The sequence below is a fragment of the Bufo bufo genome, chromosome 3, assembly GCF_905171765.1.
Source record: "Bufo bufo chromosome 3, aBufBuf1.1, whole genome shotgun sequence".
Taxonomy (NCBI): Eukaryota; Metazoa; Chordata; class Amphibia; order Anura; family Bufonidae; genus Bufo; species Bufo bufo.
Window position 1 is genome coordinate 119,593,380 of NC_053391.1, and position 24,768 is coordinate 119,618,147.

Consider the following 24,768-nt stretch of genomic DNA (forward strand, 5'->3'; position numbering starts at 1 on the left):
GCTGTGCACAGGAAAAGGACCTTTGATGACGTCACTGCGCTCATCACATGGTCCGTCACATGATCCATCACCATGGTAAAAGATCATGTGATGCACCATGTGATGAGTGCAGTGACGTCATCAAAGGTCCTATTCCTCAAAGAAGGAGACAGAAGAGAAGCCGGGCTGCGCGATCAAGTGTATTAAGGGGAGTTAAATTATTTTTTAACCCCTCCAGCCCTATTGTACTATGCATTCTGTATTAAGAATGCTATTACTTTCCCTTATAACCATGTTATAAGGGAAAATATTAAAATCTACACAACACCTAACCCAAACCCGAACTTCTGTGAAGAATTCCGGGTTCGGGTCTGGGTACCAAACATGCTGATTTTTCTCACGCGCGTGCTAAACGCATTACAATGTTTTGCACCCGCGCGGAAAAAACACAAAAATGGAACGCAATCGCAGTGAAAACGGACTTGTTTTAGTGTCCAAATCGCACCATTTTCCCTGAACGCATCCAGTCCCAATCCGCAACGCCCATGTGAAAGGGGCCTAAATCAAAGCGGAGCATGCAGGTGTTTTTAATGTGGAGATAGGGGTAGTGGGGGACAAGCCACTGCCAAAGTGTGCCATCTCCCGCAGAAACCAAAGATCAGGGGTGTTGATGCTTCTTAATCCTGGCACTTGCCTTCATGGGAGAGTCAGAACACCCCTGGATGGTCAGCGAATTCTGCTGAAATGATCTGGTTTGGCCGACTTACATCTAATCCGTTACAAAAAAAAAAAAAAAAAAAGGCTGCACAACACAAAATGCAAAAATGGATTTCAGAGGTAAAACACTGTGCCTACGTGCAGACTCGGTCTTGTGTTGGCCCAGCATATGCAATCAGTAGCAGCAAATGCCTGCCACCTAGAATTTATTTTCTTCTGTACTGTTCTCTTGTGAAAAAAATTCACGGGAAGAAAAAGGAACAAGCATGTCAATGACTGGCTCCAACTTAAGTCCTTAATTCTGAGTACTCTACTGCGACACAAGCAAATATAAAAGCTCTTGTAGAAGTCAATAGGCAGAGCAGTGCAAACATGCGCTAGAAGTGGTTCTCCATCCCAGGAGGGTCTCCGATTTATAAAAACGGACTTGTGCAATTTGTTAAAACAGTGAAGACAATAAAATATGGGGGTTGGATAGTAACGCCATAATCTTCACACCCAAAATATGAATATATTCACACAAGTAAGGCCTCATGCACACGAACGTTGTTTTGGTCCGGATCAGAGCCGCAGATTTTGCGGCTTGGATGCGGACCCATTCTCTTCAATGGAACCGCAAAAGATGCGGACAGCACTACGTGTGCTGTCCGCATCCGTTGCTCCATTCCTTTTTGCAGTTATATTAATGGCTGTCCATGCAATTTTCGAACCGCAAAACACACATCGGTCGTGTGCACGAGGCCGTAGAAGAATATCTGCACAATAAATAAAACCGCCATAAGGCTACCTGCACACAGGTTTACAAGGATTTTCCATGCGGATTTCCGTGCAGATTGCCTTGTGTTTCTGTGCACTGCAAAGAGTGAAATCAGAACAAAAAATACACAGAAATTGTTGGCAGATCTCTTTCACTATGCTGGTGCTGTAATACACTACGTTTTTCTGTACGAAAACCAACACAGAAAAACCTACATAAGCTTCAATGTGTGAAGGCAACCTAAAATTCCTTCTACTTCACAAAATGTCCTTTAAGTGTTTATTTTAATTTCTTAAGTGTGAATGCGGACTAAAATCGACAGAGCGAAGAAATCCCGCCCGTGACTGGGGCACGATTAATGACTTGCCGATGACTGACTATTAGATGCTTGCCCCTCTGTTTCCTGGAAAAGGGAGTGAGATTAACAAGCTCTACAGAAGTGGAGCTAGCCCTGACAGCTGACCGCGAAGACTGGCAGCATACCGCAGAGAACTGCATGTGAGCAATCCACTACCCAGCTTTCATATTTTATAGTTCTCACTGCTAACGAGCGGCCCGGATACTTTACCTTCAGGCGCTGGAAGCACCTCATGGAGACCGCCCATGTGGGGCGGACATTACTAGCTTTACTTTCAGCCACCACAACCATTTTTTTTTCCCCCAATTTTTTTTATGGTTCAAAAAGTCCTGGAAATCTCTTAAAGAGGACCTGTCACCTCTCCTGACAAGTCCTTTTGAAAAACTAATTGCATTCCCCATGTAATAATTCTGGAGCATCTATTCTTATGACTATGTTGTATTGTTCCTCTATTATTCCTACAAGTTTATGAATGATTTGCCAGAGGACTGCAATAAAGGTTCACCTGGGTGTTTTAACTAAATAGCCTGATGCTAATCAATCAGTGCTGCCAGTGTCAGAATCTGCAACTGGTAACAACCATCTGGACCTGCAGTGGAGAATAATTCATAAACTAGCGGAAATAGGGAAATGGCACAACATGCAGTCATAAAGATAGGGGCTACAGAATGGTTATTACACAGGGAATGCAAGCAGCTACTAACACACACACACACACACACACCCCAAGAGAGAGGAGAGGGCTTCATTAAATGGACTATCCCATCTTTACATGTCATATTCATTTTACAGAACAAAAAATATGAAGCATATTTCCATTACACAATGTTAATTTTTTTTAAAAAAAATCCAGGTAACAGTTGTGACATTTACTTACATAGTATGGCACCACCTGGCATTCATAATGTATAGCAAGGTGCACGTCCATCTACAGTGCTAAGTTCTGCTGGTCGCACATGCTCAGTCACTCGGCCCACAGCTAGGTCTTTACCTAGTGATCCTCGGTTCACTGCAGGACAGTTAATAGAACTAGATTTCTTCCTGGTGTTCACTGCAGAGGAGCAAATAAATAGGTCTCTCTTCCAAAGCCATTTCTATCCGTTGCTCTACAGTGAACTGAGGATCACTATGTAGAGACCTGGCTGTGGGGAGAGTGACTGCACATGTGTGACCAGCCAACACTCAGCCCTGTAGCTGGACCTGCACACTACTATACACTTTGACCACCAGGTGGTGCCACACTATGTATGTAAAACTCTTTTGCCTGAACTCTATGGGGGGAATGAATTCTGAATTCTGGCTTTAAAAAAAAAACAAAAAAAACACCCCCACAAAATATGACATATTTGGGCTTTTTTTGCTCCATTTTGTGTTTTTTACATTACTCACTCTAGTATTGCAAGTGGATGGGTAAGTGGTTATGGTTAGCTTGTCGAGCCAACTGAGTGTCTGTGTATGGGGGAATCAGGAGAGGTCACCATCGGCCGGCAGCTACTGAAGACGTACCGACACCTTTAGGTATGGCTTTGTTTTACCCCAGGCTGTCCATATAAAACCACCAGACTTGGCTAGCACCATGATCAGCAACTCAGAGGTCAACCAGGGTGATTAGAGGCTGGTAAAGTCTATTGGCTCGTGTACTAGTGGGCAAGTGCCAAAAGCTGATGTCAGCAGCACTGGAACGCTGTGAAACGGAAGATGGTTATTCACGTCCTTGATGAAAGCAGCGCAGCCTTCGAGGACGGTAATAGCCCATGCAGTGGCAGGAAGCGCTTAATAAATTTGGCTTCATGTTGGTTCAGGTCTACGACACCGCAGCCTGACTCCATGGTGGTAATTCTCTTACATTTTCCAATTAAAATGGCTCAAGTTGACTTTTACAATCCTGTTCCAGAAAAGGGTCTACTAAAAATAAGCCGTGCCAAAGCCAAGACCCGGGGATCAGCTGTAATCTGACCATTGAATGCCTGTAGGCAGCACCATCACAGGCGAAATGACAGATGCTCTTTTTAGCAGCTCTACACTAAGAATTCTCATTTTGTAGCAAAAGAATTCACTAATATTCAAAATGGTTTCCTAAACCAGACAATCCCTTTAAATGCCTGCACCTGAGCACCTGCATCAGAACAGGACGCTTCCCAGTGTCCAGCCGGAGTTCTACTGACTACAGCAGAGGTGCACAACCTTTTTTTGGTCTGGGGGGCTGCATTGTCACATAATTACTCATAATTCTATGTTGTACTATTTCTCCATTACTACTACTAGAAATATATAAATAAAAATGAAAACTGGGTGCTACCAGTATTTGGGGGGGGGGGGGGGGGGTCCATGCACACACTGTGATTGTGTAGGGACACGCTGCTATAAAAATAGGAAAGGTAGCAAACAATTGTCATCAATTTATTCCTAAATATCCAGGAGGAATAACATAGGGTGATCACAAGAGTAATAATAAATGATGCAACAGAATTATTAGTTCATGGAGAATATAATTACTTACTAAAACAGAGATAGAAGGACGACTTCTAATAATATTGTAATACAATTATAACTATCAGGTGAACCTTTGCGTTAGCATTTCTAAAATCGACTTTATGAGTCCACCAGAATAGAGGGGGGCGAGGGTCTTTTGCGGACTGACCGCCATTACTAAAGCAGTTCTGTCTTCTCCATGCACAGAATACAAGAGTTAGGTACAAGTCCACCCCCGATACTCTCCCATCTCACGCCCGCAGTGAATGGAGAGGTGGTTGCTCATCTATTCACTTCTACGGAAGTTGTGAAAACAGCCAAGTATGTTAAACCTACACTTTTAACATGAAAAAGAAGATCTCATCTATTTTATACGATTAATTGCTGCCATTAACCACTCTGCTTTACGGGACATACAATATATCTCCTGTTCCATGGTTGGTCACCACTATAATAAGGTTTGCACCTAATAGATGAACATAGAAGCAACTACAGTGAAACCTCGATGAGATGATCAGACATCGAACCAGTATACATAATATATGGTGGAAATGAAAATCTGCCACAGAAAATCTGTCTGGATAAGGGCTTATGCACATGCAAAATGCTGGTCAGACGTCAATCCACTCCTCTAAACGGGGCCCCAAAGAGGTTGTCCGCATCAGCAAGTCCATTCTGCAGCCCTGCAAATAAACTAGAACATGTCCTATTCTTGTCCATTTTGTGGACAAGGTAAGGCTACTTTCACACTACCGTTCAGAGCGGGTCCGTCTGGTGTCTGCACAGACGGATCTGCTCCTATAATGCAGACGTTTGGATCCGTTCAGAACGGATCTGTCTGCATCATAGTTTAGAAAAAAATTCTAAGTGTGAAAGTAGCCTGAACGGATCCGTCCAGACTTTACATTGAAAGTCAATGGGAGACGGATCCGTTCAGACTTTACATTGAAAGTCAATGGGAGACGGATCCGTTTGAAGATTGAGCCATATTGTGTCATCTTCAAACGGATCCGTCCCCATTGACTTACATTGTAAGTCTGGACGGATCCGTTTGCCTCCGCATGGCCAGGCGGACACCCGAACGCTGCAAGCAGCGTTCAGGTGTTCGCTTGCTGAGCGGAGCGGAGGACAAACGGAGCCAGACTGATGCATTCTGAGCGGATCCGCGTCCACTCAGAATGCATTAGGGCTGGACGGTTGCGTTCGGGGCCGCTTGTGAGACCCTTCAAACGGAGCTCACGAGCGGACACCCGAACGCTAGTGTGAAAGTAGCCTTAGGAGAGAAAAAAACTGAAGAAAATAAACAAAAAACAAAAACAACACACACTAAGGGCAGCAGGCTCTCGGCCGGTATCCACGATTTGTGGACTGAAAAAACGTCTGCGGCCGTGTGCATGAGCCCTAAGGCTGTTTTCCCACAGTCAGTGTTTGGTCAGTATTTGATCAGTGACTTCCATCAGATATTGTGAGCCAAGACCAGGAACGGGTCAAAAACAGCTGCAGATCTTTCCATTACATCTCATCTCTGTGTTGGCTTCACTCCTGGTTTTGGCTCACAATCACTTATGGAAATCAATGATCAGACATCAAATGTGTGAAAGCCGCCTACGGAGGGTAGTCTTCTCAAAAACCAGATGGCCGGTCTACATGTTAGAACTGAAAATCTGGCACGGGGGGAAATCTGGTCTGGATAAGGGGGTGGTCTTCTGGAGAGTTCTGGCTTCAATGCTTGACCAAAAAGCCTGTTCTCTGGACATGAGGTCCAGGCAATCACGGAAGGCACTCCTATAGCTATAGAGTTTGTCCAGGATTGCGGACAATACAGGGTTAAAACCATTTGCAAATATCTTTAAGCAAATGAAGGCACAGCTGTTGCTCGTCAGTAATGCAAGGCAAATGAGAAGCACGAGGATAACCAATGCCGAAAAGATGAATTAACTATGAGAGCTCGGCAAGGTTAAAGTAAGATAGGAGATGAAGAACGCACCACTGTGAGCATGAAGCACTCATGCACAAGACCACGGCATTTCAGCTTGCGGTACCACTTATTTCAGAGGAACCACTGACATTGTGCTTTCAGATGACGACATAAAATTCAGTGCAATCATTTTCTTACACAAAATTATCAGAAACGTTAAAAAGGGAAGGAGCTCAGCTGTAACGTGTAGTACCTGACCTCCACAGAAGTCCACCGTACGGGTTTGGTTCTACAATACAACCCTCATAGCTGCTGGCTTTCACCAACATACTTTACTTCTCAAGCTTTTCCTACTGGGGCCTCAGCAACAAGACGACCACGGGGATGCTTGAGCCCGAAGCTCAAAAATTGTTCATTTTATAATTTTCATTTAATTAAAAAAGTTCATTTTTTAAATGGTTTTTCTTTGGGGGAGAATAGGCTAGGTGTATAATCACCAGCAGCACTGCTATTGGGGGCAATCCTAAGAAGCAGAATACATACTGTCAGTGGAGTCCGAAAACACCTTTAAAAATAGGTGAATTTGGCAGGAACAGGTAGGACATGTAATTATCCCAGACAGATTTTCCACCCATTAAATGGCATAAAAACTAAACAAAAGAACTCTGGGGGAGATTTATCAAGACGGCCACTTTCTGCACCAGTTTCGGCATCCCCTGCACTGGTGGAGAATGCACCTAATTTATGATGAACAGCTCAGCCCTCGGGATGGGTCCTCAATATCAGTCTGGTGGGGGTCTGACACCCAGCATCAAATATCAGTCTGGTGGGGGTCTGACACCCAGCATCAAGTATCAGTCTGGTGGGGGTCTGACACCCAGCATCAAATATCAGTCTGGTGGGGGTCTGACACCCAGCATCAAATATCAGTCTGGTGGGGGTCTGACACCCAGCATCAAATATCAGTCTGGTGGGGGTCTGACACCCAGCATCAAGTATCAGTCTGGTGGGGGTCTGACACCCAGCATCAAATATCAGTCTGGTGGGGGTCTGACACCCAGCATCAAATATCAGTCTGGTGGGGGTCTGACACCCAGCATCAAATATCAGTCTGGTGGGGGTCTGACACCCAACATCAAATATCAGTCTGGTGGGGGTCTGACACCCAGCATCAAATATCAGTCTGGTGGGGGTTATTGCAGCCTTTTCAAGTGAATGGGAGCTTATTTGCCTGAACCCATCATGGGTTATGCCTAGGGTTAGGCTACTTTCACTAGTGTTAAAACCCATTCAGAACTCAGCAGCCTGTTCTGGTGGAGGAGTAGCCTGCCAGAGTTCATCGTGTACGGCATAGCCGGATACTTGCTGGAGCCTATTAATTATAATAGGAAGCCTGTTTCCAGCATTAGTGCCGGGATTTAGCCGGACAAAAAACAGTGCAAGCAATGCCCATTATCTGCACTAATGCCGGATAACGGACCAGATCGCACGCCAGGTTCAATTATAGTAAATATGCTCTGACGGGGAAAGGCAGTATGAATTTTATTATATTCACTTATATAGCGCTGACATATTCCGTAGTGCTGTACAGACAATCATTACACTGTCCCCAATGGAACGCACAATTAGGCTTGAGCGAATCAAGCTTCAGATCATAATTCCAAAGCCGAATCATTCAAAAACGTTGTTTTTAATGCAGTTTCCGTACAGCATTAAAATGTATTGGCTGTGCGTAGGCAAAGTTCGTATGGCCCGAAGTTGCGCGAGACTTTGTTGAATGACTTCAGTACTCCAATCTGTGTCTTAAAATGTTTTTAAATATAGGAATCTGAAGTTGGCTTTGGTACTGGCTGGTACCTCAGTACCAATGCCGACTTTGGATTCCTATTTTGAAATGTTTTTAAAGACGCAGATGCCAAAGTAATTCACCAAATTCTTGGGCGAGACGAACTTTGCCTACACAGAGCCAATACATTTTAATGCTGTACAGAAACAGCATTAAAAATTTAGTTTTTGAACAAATAAACTTGATTCACTCAAGCCTACTCACAATCGAAGTTCCCTATCAGTATGTTGTTGGAAGGTGGGAGGAAACCCACAAACATGGGGAGAACATACAAACTCCATGCAGATGTTGTCCTTGGTCGGATACGAACCCAGGACCCAAGCAGTGCAAGCTACTGAGCCCCCATGCTGCCAGACTATTCCTAAGGCAATGAACTCCGAAACTAGCCTTACACACTAAGGGCTCATGCACACAACCATATGTATTTCGCGGTCCACAAAAACGGATCCGTAAAAAATACGGATGACGTCCATGTGCATTCCGTATTTTGTGGAACGGAACAGCTGGCTCCTAATAGAACAGTACTATCTATGTCCGTAATGCGGACAATAATAGGACCTGTTCTATTATTCTGCGGAATGGACATACGGAAACTGAATGCACAAGGAGTACCTTCCATTTTTATTTTTTGTGGACCCATTGAAATGAATGGTTCCGCATATGGTTCACAAAAAAAACACGGAACGGACCCGGAAAGAAAATACGTTTGTGTGCATGAACCCTAAGGCCCCTTTTACATGGGTGAGTATTCAGCGGATGCGATGCGCGAGTTGAACGCATTGAACCCACACTGAATCCGGACCCATTCATTTCTATGGGGCTGTGCACACGAGCGGTGATTTTCACGCATCACTTGTGCGTTGCGTGAAAATCGCAGCATGTTCTATATTCTGCGTTTTTCACGCAACGCAGGCCCCATAAAAGTGAATGGGGCTGCATGAAAATCGCAAGCATCCGCAAGCAAGTGGGGATGCGGTGCGATTTTCACGCACGGTTGCTAGGAGACGATTGGGATGGGGACCCGATCTTTATTATTTTCCCTTATAACATGGTTTTAAGGGAAAATAATAGCATTCTGAATACAGAATGCATAGTACAATAGGGCTGGAGGGGTTAAAAAAATATATAATAATTTAACTCACCTTAATCCACTTGTTCGCGCAGCCGGCATCTCTTCTGTCTAGGACCTTTGATGACGTCACTACGCTCATCACATGATCCATCACCATGATGATGGATCATGCGATGGACCATGTGATGAATGCAGTGACGTCATCAAAAGGTCCTATTGATTACAGTTAAAGACAGAAGAGATGCCGGCTGCGCGAACAAGTGGATTAAGGTGAGTTAAATATTTTTTTTTTATTATATATTTTTTTTTAACCCCTCCAGCCCTATTGTACTATGCATTCTGTATTCAGAATGCTATTATTTTCCCTTATAACCATGTTATAAGAGAAAATAATACAATCTACAGAACACCGATCCCAAGCCCGAACTTCTGTGAAGAAGTTCGGGTACCAAACATGCGCGATTTTTCTCACGCGAGTGCAAAACGCATTACAATGTTTTGGACTCGCGTGGGAAAATCGTGCATGTTCCCGCAGCACACCCGCACCTTTTTTTCCGCAACGCCCGAGTGAAATCAGCCTAAGAGTTCTAGGAATTAGTGTGAGGCTGAGCAGAGGAGGAGCACAATATGAGATACACAAGAGGTGGGAGACTTGTCCTTCAGCAGCCAGGGGAATACAGGGAAGGAGAACAGCTTTAAATATGTAAGCAATGCATGATGGGAACTGTAGTCTGCTACCCACATGAGCTGCCGCCGAATCCAGGCATCAAAAAGGAGCACATCAGTATGACCAAGAAGAGAATTATACACATTTAGAATGTATTATTTGGGTTCTGAAGGCCGGAATACCCCTTTAAATAAAAATACATACACATAGCTTTACTTACGTTGTCATGCTTAAAAAAACACAACATCTTCAATTCTCGGAAGACCCTTTTACAAGAGACTAGATTCTGGAAGACGTTGGGCATCTTTTTGAGAGCGACTCTCTTTCCATCACGTGGATCTGTTACAGACCTAGAAAAAGGAAAATACGCATGAAATAAAATACAACAAAAACATGACGGAGCTAAAATTTTAAAAAAACAGTATAATTAGTCCAAATGCTGGTCCATTTCAGAGCAAATAAGACAGACATGTAGAATGCATTACAACCACATGCGAGGAAAACTGAACTTCTCTTTACCACAAACGTGTCCATCATTAATGTCCAATTGCTGACCGCATGACACGAATGACATCCTTGCTATTTTTTTTTATAAACCATAGAAATGAATGGGTCCGTATGTGATTCGCTAAAAAAAAAGTGGATCAGACACAGACCAAAACAACCGTTGTGTACTTTGTCCGAATTTTGCACCAAAAATATAGTCCGATTTTGTCAAACTCACACCTGGCCCCTTTGTGTTAAGCCTCATGCAGACGTCCGTGGAACACGGTGCGTGAGATACTGGAGTGGCATTGCAGGAGCGCACGGCGTCATACAACCAATGACGCCATGGACTCCTGCAATGCCAGTCCGGTATCTAATGGACCGTGTTTCACGGATGTCTGCATGAGGCTTTACTTGATGGACAGGGCACAAAAGTGTCTAAGATACATAGTAAATGAAGAGCATGGCACCCTCCAGAGGAAATATGTGGAAAGTAGTGTAAAAAATATCGCTACAGTCTACGGGTCCTGTGACACGGACCAATTTGGATATCTAACATTATCCGGAAAAAAACTTTTCTATAAATGTTTAATCTGAGAATGTAAAATGTGTCCAGAATAACCTGATTTGCCGAAAAATCGTCGTTCTTGTGCAGCAGATCGTATTGCATACACAGGAATCTGCTGTGCTGGAAGAATAATTTTCTATAGGACAAGCAACTGTCGAATTGTTCACTTGTCCCTATACAGTGGAAGAAGTGATTGCTGCATGTAAAATAAGCTCTAATCCGCTGATGATCTATTGGACAGTGACCAGGGGCGTCTGCTTCGTTCCCGATCATCTGTCAGATAATTGGTCCGTGTAAAAAGACCCTAAATGAATAGACTAGGTGGGCACACTTGAGGACATCACTCGCAGGTACCTGCCTGTCCACTCTGTACTAATGAGGTGGCATAGATGACAAGACTGTTACCGGCAGCTAGGTGACTACAAATAAAAGTAAGGGGGCACATTTATTGAGACTGGTGTCTAAAACGCCCTATCGCTGACGGAGGATCCCTCGAAGTGTTGAAGACACGCCGGCCTCTACATAACTTCAGTGCATCCAGCGCCAGTTCTAAATGTAAGACATTTAGACAATTTTCTACTCCTAAAAAAAAGTATAGAAAATGGTAAATGAGACTGACTCCTTGCCCACAATTTTAGACCTGGCGTGAGTGGGGGGGGAGGGGGGGGAGAAGCTGCAGATTGCCATCTGCGCCTGAAATATGGCCAATTTAGGTGTAATTAAGCTTTGTAAATGACCCCCAAGATTTTGTAATCTAGCTTGGTGCCTGTGTGTCAAGACTGGGCAATGGTAATGACAAAATAGTAAAAAACCTGCCATATATACACATGTGGGCACAAAACATCATGCCGCACTTGGTGCAGCAGCCGTACAGTTATGTCGGAAGCACTCTGATCGGTAGGTACAAGCAATCACTAGACATATAGTATGGCTCTGCTGGTATCACGCATGTATACTGCACCAGCCTTTCCCAGGTTCAGGGCCAGCGGAGCACAGACCTCAGCAATTTGCACACCCAGCCCCCAAGCAATCAACGTATGACACGACAACATTTTTTGCCTTGTAAAACAGCGACTTTAAAGCGAGATATAACCTAGCCCCACATTAAAGCTGAACATACACATAAAACAGCTGTCAGCCGCACACGTGCTTGGCCATCGGCCATCTGCCTCCGAAGCGCAAGCTTGGATCAAGAGCCTTCAAGCCATTTATAGGAGGACATGAAACGTTTTTTTTATTTAGCCCTTTATCTTCATAAGACGGAAGGACTGAGGACAAGTCGCATTATTCCCTCACTAAGCAGGACTACTGGACACCCGCAGACTCTACTAAAACTTTATATTAAGAATGTGCCTATCAATCACCTAATGGTCATCTGCACAAACCGGCATACTGTACATGTCAGACTAAGGCTGATTTCACACGGGCGTTGCGGGTGACGTGTGGGAAAATATATGGGTGCGTTGTGGGAACATGCGCGATTTCTCCCCGCGAGTGCAAAGCGTTTTAATGAGTTTTGCACGCGCGTGAGAAAAATCGCCATGTTTGGTACCCAGACCCGAACCCAGACTTCTTCACAGAAGTTCGGGTTTGGGTTAGGTATTCTGTAGATTTTATTATTTTCCCTTATAACATGGTTATAAGGAAAAATAAGAGCATTCCTAATACAGAATGCTTAGTAAAATAGGGATGGAGGGGTTAAAAAAAAATAATAATAATTTAACTCACCTTAATCCACTTGTCCGCGCAGCCCGGCTTCTCTTCTGTCTTCTTCTTTGAGGAAAAGGACCTGTGGTGACGTCACCGCGCTCATCACATGGTCCATCACATGGTGATAGATCATGTGATGGACCATGTAATGAGCACAGTGACGTCACCACAGGTCCTTTTCCTCCTGGACAGCAAAGAAGAAGACAGAAGAGAAGCCGGGCAGCGCGAACAAGTGGATGAGGTGAGTTAAATTATAAAAAATTTTTATTTTTTACCCCTCCATCCCTATTTTACTAAACATTCTGTATTAAGAATGCTATTAAATTTTCCCTTGTAACCATGTTATAAGGGAAAATAATCATTATCGGGTCCCCATCCCGATCGTCTCCTAGCAACCATGCGTGAAAATGGCACCACATCCGCACTTGCTTGCGTTTTTCACACAGCCCTATGCACTTCTATGGGGACTGCGTTGCGTGAAAAACGCACAATATAGAGCATGCTGCAATTTTCACGCAACGCACAAGTGATACGTGAAAATCACTGCTCATGTGCACAGCCCCATAGAAATTAATGAGTCTGGATTCAGTGCGGGTGCAATGCGTTCACCTCACGCATTGCACCCGCATGGAAAACTCGCCTGTGTGAAAGGGGCCTAAAGCGATCGGGGGAGGACTCAAAAAAATTCACGTCGATTTGCTCAAAGTGGGAGACGACTGGCTGCTCAGTCAAACAGACACGTCAGCCACAAACAGCTGAAAATTTTCAACCTGACGTGTCACATTTTTGGTAAACAGCCTGGCATCTGCCAACGAGAACCATCATTCACATTCATCCAAAATGGTTGAAAATATACATTTATATTTCTCATACTCTTAAAATCACACAGTTAAAGGGCTTCTACCACCAGAAATACCTTTATATAGCTGACTGACATTAGCGATGCGCTAATGTCAGCACTACATAAGTGTGTTTCTGACATTTCTTCCCGCAGCCGTTTTTTGTAAAAAAAAAACAAAAAAACACTTTTATAATATGCTAATGAGCCACTATGTGCTATGTGGGCGTAAAATCAGCACCTAGAGACTCCGTCCACTCACCCTTTGTCCCGCCCAGGTCCCCTGTTCTGCCCGCCCAGCTTCTCTTGATTGATGTCACTTTTCCCTGCATCGCTGCCGAAATCCCGCGCCTGCGCTGTTTACTTCTGAATTCGGCACAGGCGCAGTGAGTGAATGAAGCTCTCCTAATGCCGGCTTCCTCACTGTGCTGTAGTCGGCGCAGGCGCAGTGAGGAATCCGGCACCAGGAGCGCATCATCCAATCACTGCGCCTGCGCCGAATACAGAAGTGAACGGCGCAGGCGCGGGATTTCGGCAGCGATGCAGGGAACAGTGACATCAATCAAGAGAAGCGGGGCGGGCAGAACAGGGGACCTGGGCGGGACAAAGGGTGAGTGGACGGAGCCTCTAGGTGCTGATTTTACGCCCACATAGCACATAGTGGCTCATTAGCATATTATAAAAAAGTTGTTTTTTTTTTTTGGTTTTTTTTTACAAAAAACGGCTGCGGGAAGAAATGTAAGAAACACACTTATGTAGTGCTGACATTAGCGCATCGCTAATGTCAGTCAGCTATATATAGGTATTTCTGGTGGTAGAAGCCCTTTAAAGGGGATTTCTGCGATTTTTATACTGATGACGGAAAGCGAAATGGTGATGTGAACTCAGCCTAAGGGCTCTTTCACACTTGCGTTCTTGTCTTCCGGCATAGAGTTCCGTCGTCGGGGCTCTATGCCGGAAGAATCCTGATCAGGATTATCCTAATGCATTCTGAATGGAGAGAAATCCGTTCAGGATGCATCAGGATGTCTTCAGTTCCGGAACGGAACGTTTTTTGGCCGGAGAAAATACTGCAGCATGCTGTGCTTTTTGCTCCGGCCAAAAATCCGGAACACTTGCCGCAAGGCCGGATCCGGAATTAATGCCCATTGAAAGGCATTGATCCGGATCCGGCCTTAAGCTAAACGTCGTTTCGGCGCATTGCCGGAGCCGACATTTAGCTTTTTCAGAGTGGTTACCATGGCTGCCGGGACGCTAAAGTCCTGGCAGCCATGGTAAAGTGTAGTGGGGAGCAGGGGAGCAGTGTACTTACCGTCTGTGCGGCTCCCGGGGCGCTTCAGAGTGACGTCAGGGCGCCCCAAGCGCATGGATCATGTGATCACATGGATCACGTCATCCATGCGCATGGGGAGCTCTGACGTCACTCTGGAGCGCCCCGGGAGCCGCACGGACTGTAAGTATACTGCTCCCCCGCTCCCCGCTCCTACTATGGCAACCAGGACTTTAATAGCGTCCTGGGTGCCATAGTAACACTGAACGCATTTGGAAGACGGTTCCGTCTTCAAATGCTTTCAGTACACTTGCGTTTTTCCGGATCCGGCGTGTAATTCCGGCAAGTGGAGTACACGCCGGATCCGGACAACGCAGGTGTGAAAGAGGCCTAAGCTGTGAGAAGTCTGCGGCGCTCACAGAAGCGCCTGTGCCTTCTCAAACAGCTGATCACTAGGGGTCTCAGGTGTCGGACCCCCACCGATCAGATACTGATGACCGATCCGGAGGACAAGTGAACAGTATTAAAATCTCGGAAAACCCTTTTAAAACACAAATGGACAGAGCAATCCGATGTAACAGACTTAAAAATCCATGTGGCTTCTTGGTTCTCCTACGTCAGGGGTCAGCAACCTTCGGCAATGCAGCTCTTGAGAAATTACAGTTCCCAGAAGACTCAATCCACTTCTGTGGGAGCTCTAGGAAGAGCAAAGCAAGTGGGCATGCTGGGAGTTGTAGTTTCACAACAGCTGGAGTGCAGGAGGTTGCCTACCCCTGTCCTATGCAGTCTTGTTAGCACAATATGTATTATAGGCACTAACAAATTTTGGACATTCATGAAGGTGGAGCTGAGGATACATAAACGGGGGTTCAGATGTTTGAAGAGAACGCAGTGCTTGTACGAGCGCTGTTCTCTCGTCACCCTTTACCTGCTCACCGTCGTAGCACCAAGAAAGGTGTAATTACAACTCTGCCAAACCATTCACGTCAATGGGACAGATCCTTCCTATTCAAGTAAGGGTTGGTCCACCTTTTATTAAGGGATGGCCTATCACTGCTCCCCCTGAAGTCAGTAAAGAGGTCCAATAAACACAACCCCAGTTCATATGCTCTCTACGTGTCCCCCTCTATGCACCAGAAAAGAAAGCGGATCTGTACGACAGGAGTCCTTTTATTATATGTAAATGCAATACTACATACGCCCTGCACTGGTCTCCGCAGGGGAAATGCCTCGCTGGCTGCAGCTTCCACTGTTGCTGTTCGTGGATTGCCCAGGCTGCCGCTTCTAAAAGAGGGTTTTCTACGATTGAACTATAGGCGTACAGTGGGATGTGTCATAAAACCGTAAGCCACACAATACTTATTTATTTTTATTGTACAGCGTTGTATGAAACAGTACCGCCAAAACTTACATATCGCCCTATGGAGATCAAAACAGCGCTCTTTAGGTCTCAGTTGGGTGAATGTATGGATACTGTATATCCGGCATATAACGTGATGTGAACAGAGTGTAAACAGTCAAACAAGTCAAAAAGACGAGGAAATGAAGTAGAAAAAGACAAAAAAAAACAAAAAAAAAAAAAACACATAAATCAATTCACATACATTTCTAGTAATTCTTTATTAGGAACTGAACAAAGTTCAGCTATAGTTTGTGCAAAGCTCTACGGCTGAACAAACCCACAGTCCTGTAAAAATCCTGAATATTGTGTGCCAGTCAGTAACTTTACAGCACTAACCATAAAGTAGCAATAACTGCAGGGCAGTCACTGACACGAAGACTGTTCCTGGACGTAAATTCAGTGTACATTCAATACACTTAACGGGAATCTCATCAGGAGCACCGCTAATAATTTAATTGTAATAACATGCAGGCTTATTTCTAAATCAGAGCACAGAAGTAAGAGTTTAAGTTTATTCAAATTAGTTTTATTTTATTCAAATTTTTAAATTATCATTCAATATTATGCAAAATTTCAAAATGCGCACCGAGGGCGTCCCACTACCCATATGCACAAAAGATCCCCTCCTTCAGCCTCCCAGCCCCACCCATTGAATGTTGATTGACATGGTAAAGAATTAGATGGGGCATCTTGCCCAGCCCTGTCTTCTTGCGCATATTACCGTGTGACTACACATCAGCGCATGCGCAGTACAGCCCGGAGTCTCTGCTGGGAGAAAACAAGCCCACTCCGCATCCCCCGAACAGTAACTACACTGCACTCGTGCAAGAAGACCGGGCCAGGCAAGCTGACATATCTAATCTATGTTTAGAGGGAGAGGAGCCTTCATGCACGTAGGGTAGGAGGGAACGCCCTCAGTGCATGGAACTACTAATTCACATAAGTTTGAAACTCTTATTTCTAGACAACAGAGGTGCCAATTAAGAAATACAAGACAGCGTCTTCTTCAGGTGAGCTTAGCCTATATACTATACCGGTTTATTAGCTTTTCTCCGGAAGACTTCCCCTCACAGGAGAGGCAGCTATTTACAGGGACTGATCTAATTATTGGCTAGTCAGCTCCGATATAGAGACCTCATCATAGTGACTGCAAATCGCAAGATGGCTTGTGGCAAGACTTGTTAAAGATTTGGCTCTTATTACCATAGACTCTAAGGCTTCTTGCACACGACCGTGTGCCCCCCCCCTCCCCGTGGCCGTATTGCGGCCCACATACAGCGTTCCATAATACACGGGGCACCGGCCGTGTGCATTTTTTCGCATCACAGATGCGGACCCATTCAAATGCGTTCCGTGCTTCCGTTCCGCATCTCCGGAACCCTACGGAAGCACTACGGAGTGTTTCGTGGGGTTCCGTCCCGTGCTTCCGTTCTGCAAAAAGATAGAACAAGTTCTATCTTTTTGCGGAACGGACGGATCGCGGACCCCATTCAAGCTAATAGGGTCGCGATCTACATGAGGCATCCCCACGGTCGGTGCCCGTGCATTGCGGTCCGCAACACTGGCACGGCCAGCACACGTTCGTGTGCAAGAGGCCTGACAGAGAGAGCCGCGTGCAAGAGTGGCACAGTCCTCCCAATAAGCGAGCGGCCCAGAGGTGGGACCACACACATTAAACATTTACAAAACCAAAATAATTCAAATGTATTCACATTTTTAAAATTAAGATATAGGAGGAGATTTATCAAACTGGTATAAAGTAGAACTGGCTTAGTTGCCCACAGTAACCAATGAGATTCCACCTTTCATTTTGGACAGATCCTTTGGAAAGTGAAAGGTGAAATCTGATTGGTTGCTATGGGAAACTAAGCCAGTTCTACTTTACACCAGTTTGATAAATCTCCCCCATAGTTCATAATCTAGATGAGCATTAAGGCACGAGGCAGAAGAGAGACAGTGCATTGCTACTATATTCACACCTGCCGACCCAGAATTCCTCACGCCTGTAAGCAATGGCAAGGAGATGGGAGAGGACTAGGAGTCCAGTTACTCCAAATCATGGGTCCAATTTAAAAATCAAAACACCTACATTCCTATGAAAAGTAAAGATGCAACAAGCTTTGCATGTAATAAATCAATGACACAATATTAAAGGGATTTTTCTGGAAGTAGAATACTGATGACCTAGCCTCAAGATAGCTAATCTATATCACATTGGTAGGGGTCGGACACCCAGCACTGCCAGAGATCAGCTAGTGGCTGTGCTTGGTATTGCAGCCCAACTTGAATGGGATTGAGCTGTGCCTAGGCCATATGACCAATGAACATGAAGTCACAGGCCTAAGAGGCAGCAGCGTTCAGCGAAGCACCGCAATCTCTCCAAAAACAGCTGATCTGCGGGAGTCTGACCCCCACCAATCAGATATTGATGACCTAGCCTGAGAACAGGCCATCAATATTCTACTCCTAGAAAACCCCTTTAATAAAATATTTAATATTTTCATTTTAAATCCGGACTTGGAGTCGGCACATTTCTACAGACTCCACAGGCCTGTTTCCAACTGCTTCTTGTATTACCATGGGTGAACAGCACCAAATGCTCACGGGTTACGAGAATTTGCACCAAACTCTTCACCCCCCCCCCCCCCCCCCCAAGTACTTCAGCATTCCTAATGTAAAAGTCACCAGGCGCCCAAGAAGTCATTGGGTTCAATAAATCCATATCTGCCCTACAAACAACTAAACTGCGGGTGAAAAGTTATACTATAATTATAGGCAAACATTTGAAAAATGCTGCCATTCTGCCTCTCCCTCCTCCTTCATACCCAATGGCATGTACTTGGAAGAAATACCCACTCATCACTGTTTATTCTTCCCTAACTTGCGTCTCGTTGAACAAACACGAGAGGTGCCCTGGAGATGATCTCCGGTGTCTCGAGGCCGAACTCACAAACCACTAAGAAACTTCAAACGGTTTCTTTCTGAGCCAGTGCTTACACTGACGCATGCCTGCTGGGGAAGGGTCGCCCTCGTGTTCAGCTCTGTAACCTGGGATAACTTCACACAGAACAAACAGGCAGCGCTTGAACCAGGCACTTTTTACCATTGGTAATAAAAATTTTGAAGCAGCTTAAACAATGCAAATATAGAGCAGAACTTTGTCAGCGCTAAATCTCAAGAGCCTGTACTAAATCCAGTCTCCAACGGACCTGGAAAAGTCCCAAAAAGCTAGGTAGTAAAAGAGGACAAAAAAAGGACTGTACAATCATCTGTCCAAAGGCACTAAGTTATTATATCTTTATCAAGGGGTATTTAAGGACCCACCTTCAAGATAAGTCATCAAGATCAGTTTGGTGAGGGTCCAACTCCCAGCACCCAATCAGCCATTTCAGGCAACCAAGTCTGGCACCGAAAACTATACAGTGGACAGAAGGCTCCAGAGCTGTACCCTGGCACAACCACTACACAGTGGATGGAGCCTTCTGCTTCCAGCTTCGTCCACTGGGTTATTTCCAGAGCCTGAATTAGTTGATTGGTGGGAGCGCTGGGTGTTGGACCCAGGGGTGTAGCTATAGGGGGTTCAGAGGTTGCAGTCTCTACCGGGCCCAGGAGCCTGAGGGGGCACAAAGAACTTTGTGCTGCATAAGAAGATATCAGTATTATAGAAGGTGCATGCTGCTCAAGTTACACCCCTGGCTGGAGGGAAGGGGTTAAAATCAAGAATTTGGCATGAGGGGGGCAGGGTGGGGGGGCCTGCAGTTTCAATTTTTGCCTCAGGCAGCATGGAGGCAATGTACTTCCTTGCCCCTGGCCACAAAGCACGGAGGGAAGGGGTGCCCAAGCTGAACTCTTGCACCAGGGCCCTTAAGCCTTTAACTACGCCCCTGGTTGGACCCCCACCAATCTGATATTGATGACCAATCCAGAATATAAGCCATCAATATCTAAGTCCTGAAAAATTTCTTTAAATCCTTCTGGCAGTAACTTATCTCCCAGGATCGAGCATAATGAAATCCAGCATGCCCATCCCGTCTCCTACCCTTCCCCTAAAATCTGCCATCTGGGGAGAGTTGGGATACTCCCATACACTTAAGATGGGCCAACATTCATCTAATTTGGATGACCACCTTTGGCAGTAGCTAAAATCTATAATAATTTGTCTATCCTTAGACTATGTTACCACTTTGTTCTCCGTTCGGTTCAGGTTATACGCCGGTATTTACCACAAACGAGTCCAAAATGCATAATAGGCCAAAGTTTGCCAAAAGAATGTCATCTATATATTTGATCATTTTCTCTCCAAACAGTACCTTTTCAGTACAAAAGGTTGTGCCAAAAACCCACATTTTACAATGGGAAACCATGGGCGACAAATATCAGATGTAATATCCGTGTACACAAGTGTGTACAGTACTTAATTTTCAGTGGGGTGTGCCCAGGGGCAGACTGTCCATAGACCATACAGGGAAGTCCCCCGGTGAGCCGATGCCCCAGGGGGCCACTCAAGCCCTGCTCATCATCGTCAGCTGGATACATAATGATCTCATGCTCTCAGTAGTAATTAGTGCTAGGAGCATAGGTACTTATGTACTCGGCCAGTGCCCTCCTACATTCAGCTGCATTGCCGTCAACACAGTTGAATACTGTGTGTGTGGAGGGGGGGGGGGGGGGCAGTTTTTTGGTAGCACTGTGATATTCGGTTCTGCTGGGGCGGTATTTTGTGCTGCACTACAGTGTTACTGGTCTCATCTACTTGTGTTGCCCCACCTTCTGCCCATTTGGGCCCACCTACAAAATAGGGCCTCTTTTAGGTTTTTTCCAGGGCCACTTTAAGTTTCCAGTCGGCCCCTGGTTGTGCCATTACAACAACTGGTGTAAGCTGAAGTGTAGGACGGGGCCCTGTGCCTCTCTGAATGAAGTGGTGTCCAAACGTGCTCACCACTGCTCCATTCAACTCTATGGGACTGCCGGACATCTCTACAGAGTTTCTGCTGCTCCATTCAAACATGAGAACACTGGTTCTAGGGATCAAGAAGCGATATGTCACACGTCCTTTCTGCAACACAGATTTCAATTTTGCATAATTTAATTACAGATTTCAATGTAAAAATCTGTCACTTGTACGCTATATTTTTTTAAATCAATTTGTTTTTATTGAAACAATAAATACAGAATATTACACCAAACAATTCGTTGTTTTTTTTTTTCCTTTATTGCATTATCCACCATGTGAAATCAGAGTATAACAGTAACCGTACCAATAATGACACACAGTTTAACCAATATCAGTACAAATGTGTATACATGCTAAAACATAGATTTGAAACAAAGGATCATACATATCAAATCCCCGCCAAATCCCTCCCCCCCCCCCCTCCTTGCCTAACTCTCCCTTCCCTTATAACTAGTCTTGATTTTGACGAGCCTATATAACCACATGAGTGTGAGATAACCAATCACTCCACAATTTTTCAAACTTCTGCGGACATCCTCTCTTCACATACACCCCTTTCTCAAGAATCATCATGTCATTCACCTTCCGTTCAAATTCACTCAGTGTAGGCGGACTTCCCTGGATCCATCTCATGGCAATCAATTTCCTGGCCACATATAGCAACCTCCCAACAGCTACCTTAACCGACTCATTTCCTCCAATCTCAGACACATATCCTAGTACACACACCTTTGGGTCCTTTTGACTTGTACGCTATATTGATATTGGGCCGAGCATATAACAAAAGGGTGTGCTTTTGTCATACATCTGTGTGTTCTGTGTCATCATATTTTCTATTTCACTGTATTGAAAGGTTTAGTTGAAACATGGTGTGAACAGAGTCTTACAGGTCATGGGGAACCCATAAAAGCATCATAAGCAGCATTCCTACAGAATTCACACTTACAAGTAGATAAGCAGCATATTCCAAGAATGGCCGTGCCCGTCACGCCGACTGTATAGTGACTCGTTTCACATGGCTGTGTGACAATTTTTTTTTGCCTTGCTATCAATCCTGGCAGTCAACACACCCAACATATGGAGTCTTCAGAAGTCTTATAAGTGCAGATATGAGATAAAAATGTGGAATTCCTGACAATTATCACTTAAATTACACAACGATAAGAAAACTAGACACACCAAAATAGTCAAATCAGAGGAAGTGGTGCAGAGGGCAAGGGGGAGTGGGTCTTCCGAATAACCTGTGCATGTGTCATCTACAGTCTAAGGGTAAGTCCACATGTGACTAAATGCTGCAGAAAATCTGCAGCAGAAAAAAAAAAGAAAGAATAAAATGTATTTTTGTTGCGTAGTTCTTTGCAAAAATGCTGCTGATTGCAAAAGGGTGATGTTCGCAATGAAAATTCACAGAAAAAATTAACATATTTCATATTTAAATTCTGTACAACGGGTCACTTTCTGCTGCAGATTTTTTTCAGCACCATATGAATAAGAATTGGTTAAAAAAATAAAATATGTTATTTAGCTGCGGATTTTCTGGCAAAAAATCTGCGATGGCGAGTCTGCAGGATTTCAGTCACATGTGGATATACCATAAGGGTACAGGCACACGACAGTGTAGTTTATGCGGGTTTTTGTGCAGTTTTTGCACCAAAATCCACGTGTTACTTGCGGATTTTGTTGCAGATTGGCCTCAGGTCTTACTCATTCAATTGCAAAGGGTGAAATCTAGACTGAAAATACGCACAATTGGCACCATGTAAATGAGCACTTAGCTGGTACTCTATCACACTGTGGTTTTCTGCACAAGTATCATAGCAGAAAATCAGTGTGCAATACCGCACTGTGTGCATATACTCTTAGAGAGAAAAAAAATATAAAGTCATATACGCAGCCCTTCGTAATACATATCTTCAACTAATGGAGTTTTCAGAGGCGGACTGGGAACTTAAAAGTGGCCCTAGGGCAAAAAAAATAAAAATAATTTGTAGGCGAGTCAAAATTGACAGAAGGTAAGCAACACAAATAGGCAGGGCCAGCAATACCATAGTGGAGCACAAAATACCGCCCCAGCAGAACCAAATACCACAGTTCAGCACAGAATACTGCCACCCCCGCTGCAGTATTTTCAACTGTGAGGACAGTGATACAACTGAATTCAGGAGGGCACCTGCTGCCGCCAACGAAGTGCATAAATACATGATGCCCCTAGCATTAATTAATGCTAAGAGTATCTAATAGTTATGTACCCGGCTGGCAGCTGTGTGGCCTCCTGGGCACCAGTCCACCAGGAAATTTCCCGGTAGGTTCTATTCCACTAGGAATCTTTACAAAGCACATAAAACAGACAGAAAATGACAATGCCCAAAACGTCTTCACGTAGTCTACGCAATAGAACTGCTGAAAATCTCAATAAGCCAAAGTTATATGGAAGAAACATAATATGGGTTTAAAAGTCAGGCGAAAATTGCCTTATTTTAGAATATTTAATCAACCAAGTATTGTTATCCCCCGTGCGAGTCTCCGAGAGCACCAGTTGTGTTGCTGCAGCTGAGCCCATTTTATCACAAGCATGTAATTATACAACCAAAAAAGAAACACAAAGAACGCAAAAGAAGCAGCCACATAAAGGGCTTGGTGCGGGAAGGACGGAACAATGGCTGCTGATAGAATACAAGCCGAACACGCTGATGTATTCCCAGCAACACAACTACTGCACAAACCATCCGAAGGTGGATTTACAGGTGGTAGCTGGTAGTGAATATGATCTGGATATTTTATTCTTCTGAAGCATACATGAGTGTATAAGTCATACTAACATTACTTTCATTCTTTTCCTCCTGACGTGTTTGTGTTACTTATTTACTTGCCTTAAAGAAGACATGTCACCTCGCCTGATATAAAACAAAAGCACAAAGCAATAGCACGCTGCAAACATTAAATATATGGATTATAAATGTTGCTAATACTATATTCACTACAATAACGAATATAAAGCACTTACCCAATATATTTTGATCTAGATCATTTGTGCCCTTCCAGCACGGCAAGGTGACCTCTTTTAGATGGGACCCTACTCTATAATGACTCCTCTCTTGTGCCAACAGGCCTCAAATGAATTCTCCTGGGTGTTTTTAATGAGTGGGGCATATAGCTGGAAGCTACTTTCCCTGAATTCATGTCAGGCCTGTTGGCACAAGGAGAGAAGTCAGCCTAGAGCAGGGTCACATATAAAGAGGTCACCTTGCCGTGGTGGAAGGGTACAAATGATTTTGATCAAAATCTATTTGACAAGTACCTCATATTCATTTATACAGTGAATATAGAATTAGTAAAATTTACACTATATATTCAGCGCTTGCACAGTGATGTTGCATTGTGTTTGGTTTTTCTCCTGTATTTTTAGCCATGGCAAAGTGACCCTGTGTACTTATTACAGTCATATTTGTATTCTCAATGTGATAACCTGTCTGGGGCATCTTTTCTTAGAACTCTGTACTGTAACGCTCCTCTGTTATTTCTCACAGAAACTAAATTTATTAAAGGGGTTGTCCCAACCTAAAATTTATGGCATATCAATAGAATATGCTATAAATGTCCAATAGATGCTGGTCCACAATTTCTGGAACCAACAAAGCCCTGTTGTGAATGGATAACACAGCGCACATGGCCACCCCTCCATTCTCTGCTTTGGAAAATTGGTAAGATAGCACGTGGCTTGCTCTCCATTTCAGGGACCCATTCAAGAGATAGG

At 44.4% G+C, this 24,768-nt stretch overlaps 1 protein-coding gene across 1 annotated transcript in view; it reads right to left on the reverse strand.

Moving 5' to 3' along the window:
* The window catches only part of NLK (nemo like kinase), a 163,697-nt gene that overhangs the window by 80,396 nt on the left and 58,533 nt on the right, over positions 1 to 24,768 (reverse strand). The window contains exon 2 of the mRNA XM_040423510.1: positions 10,007 to 10,136. Coding sequence (XP_040279444.1) covers positions 10,007 to 10,136 — 130 coding nt within the window. The remainder of the gene's footprint in view (positions 1 to 10,006; positions 10,137 to 24,768) is intronic.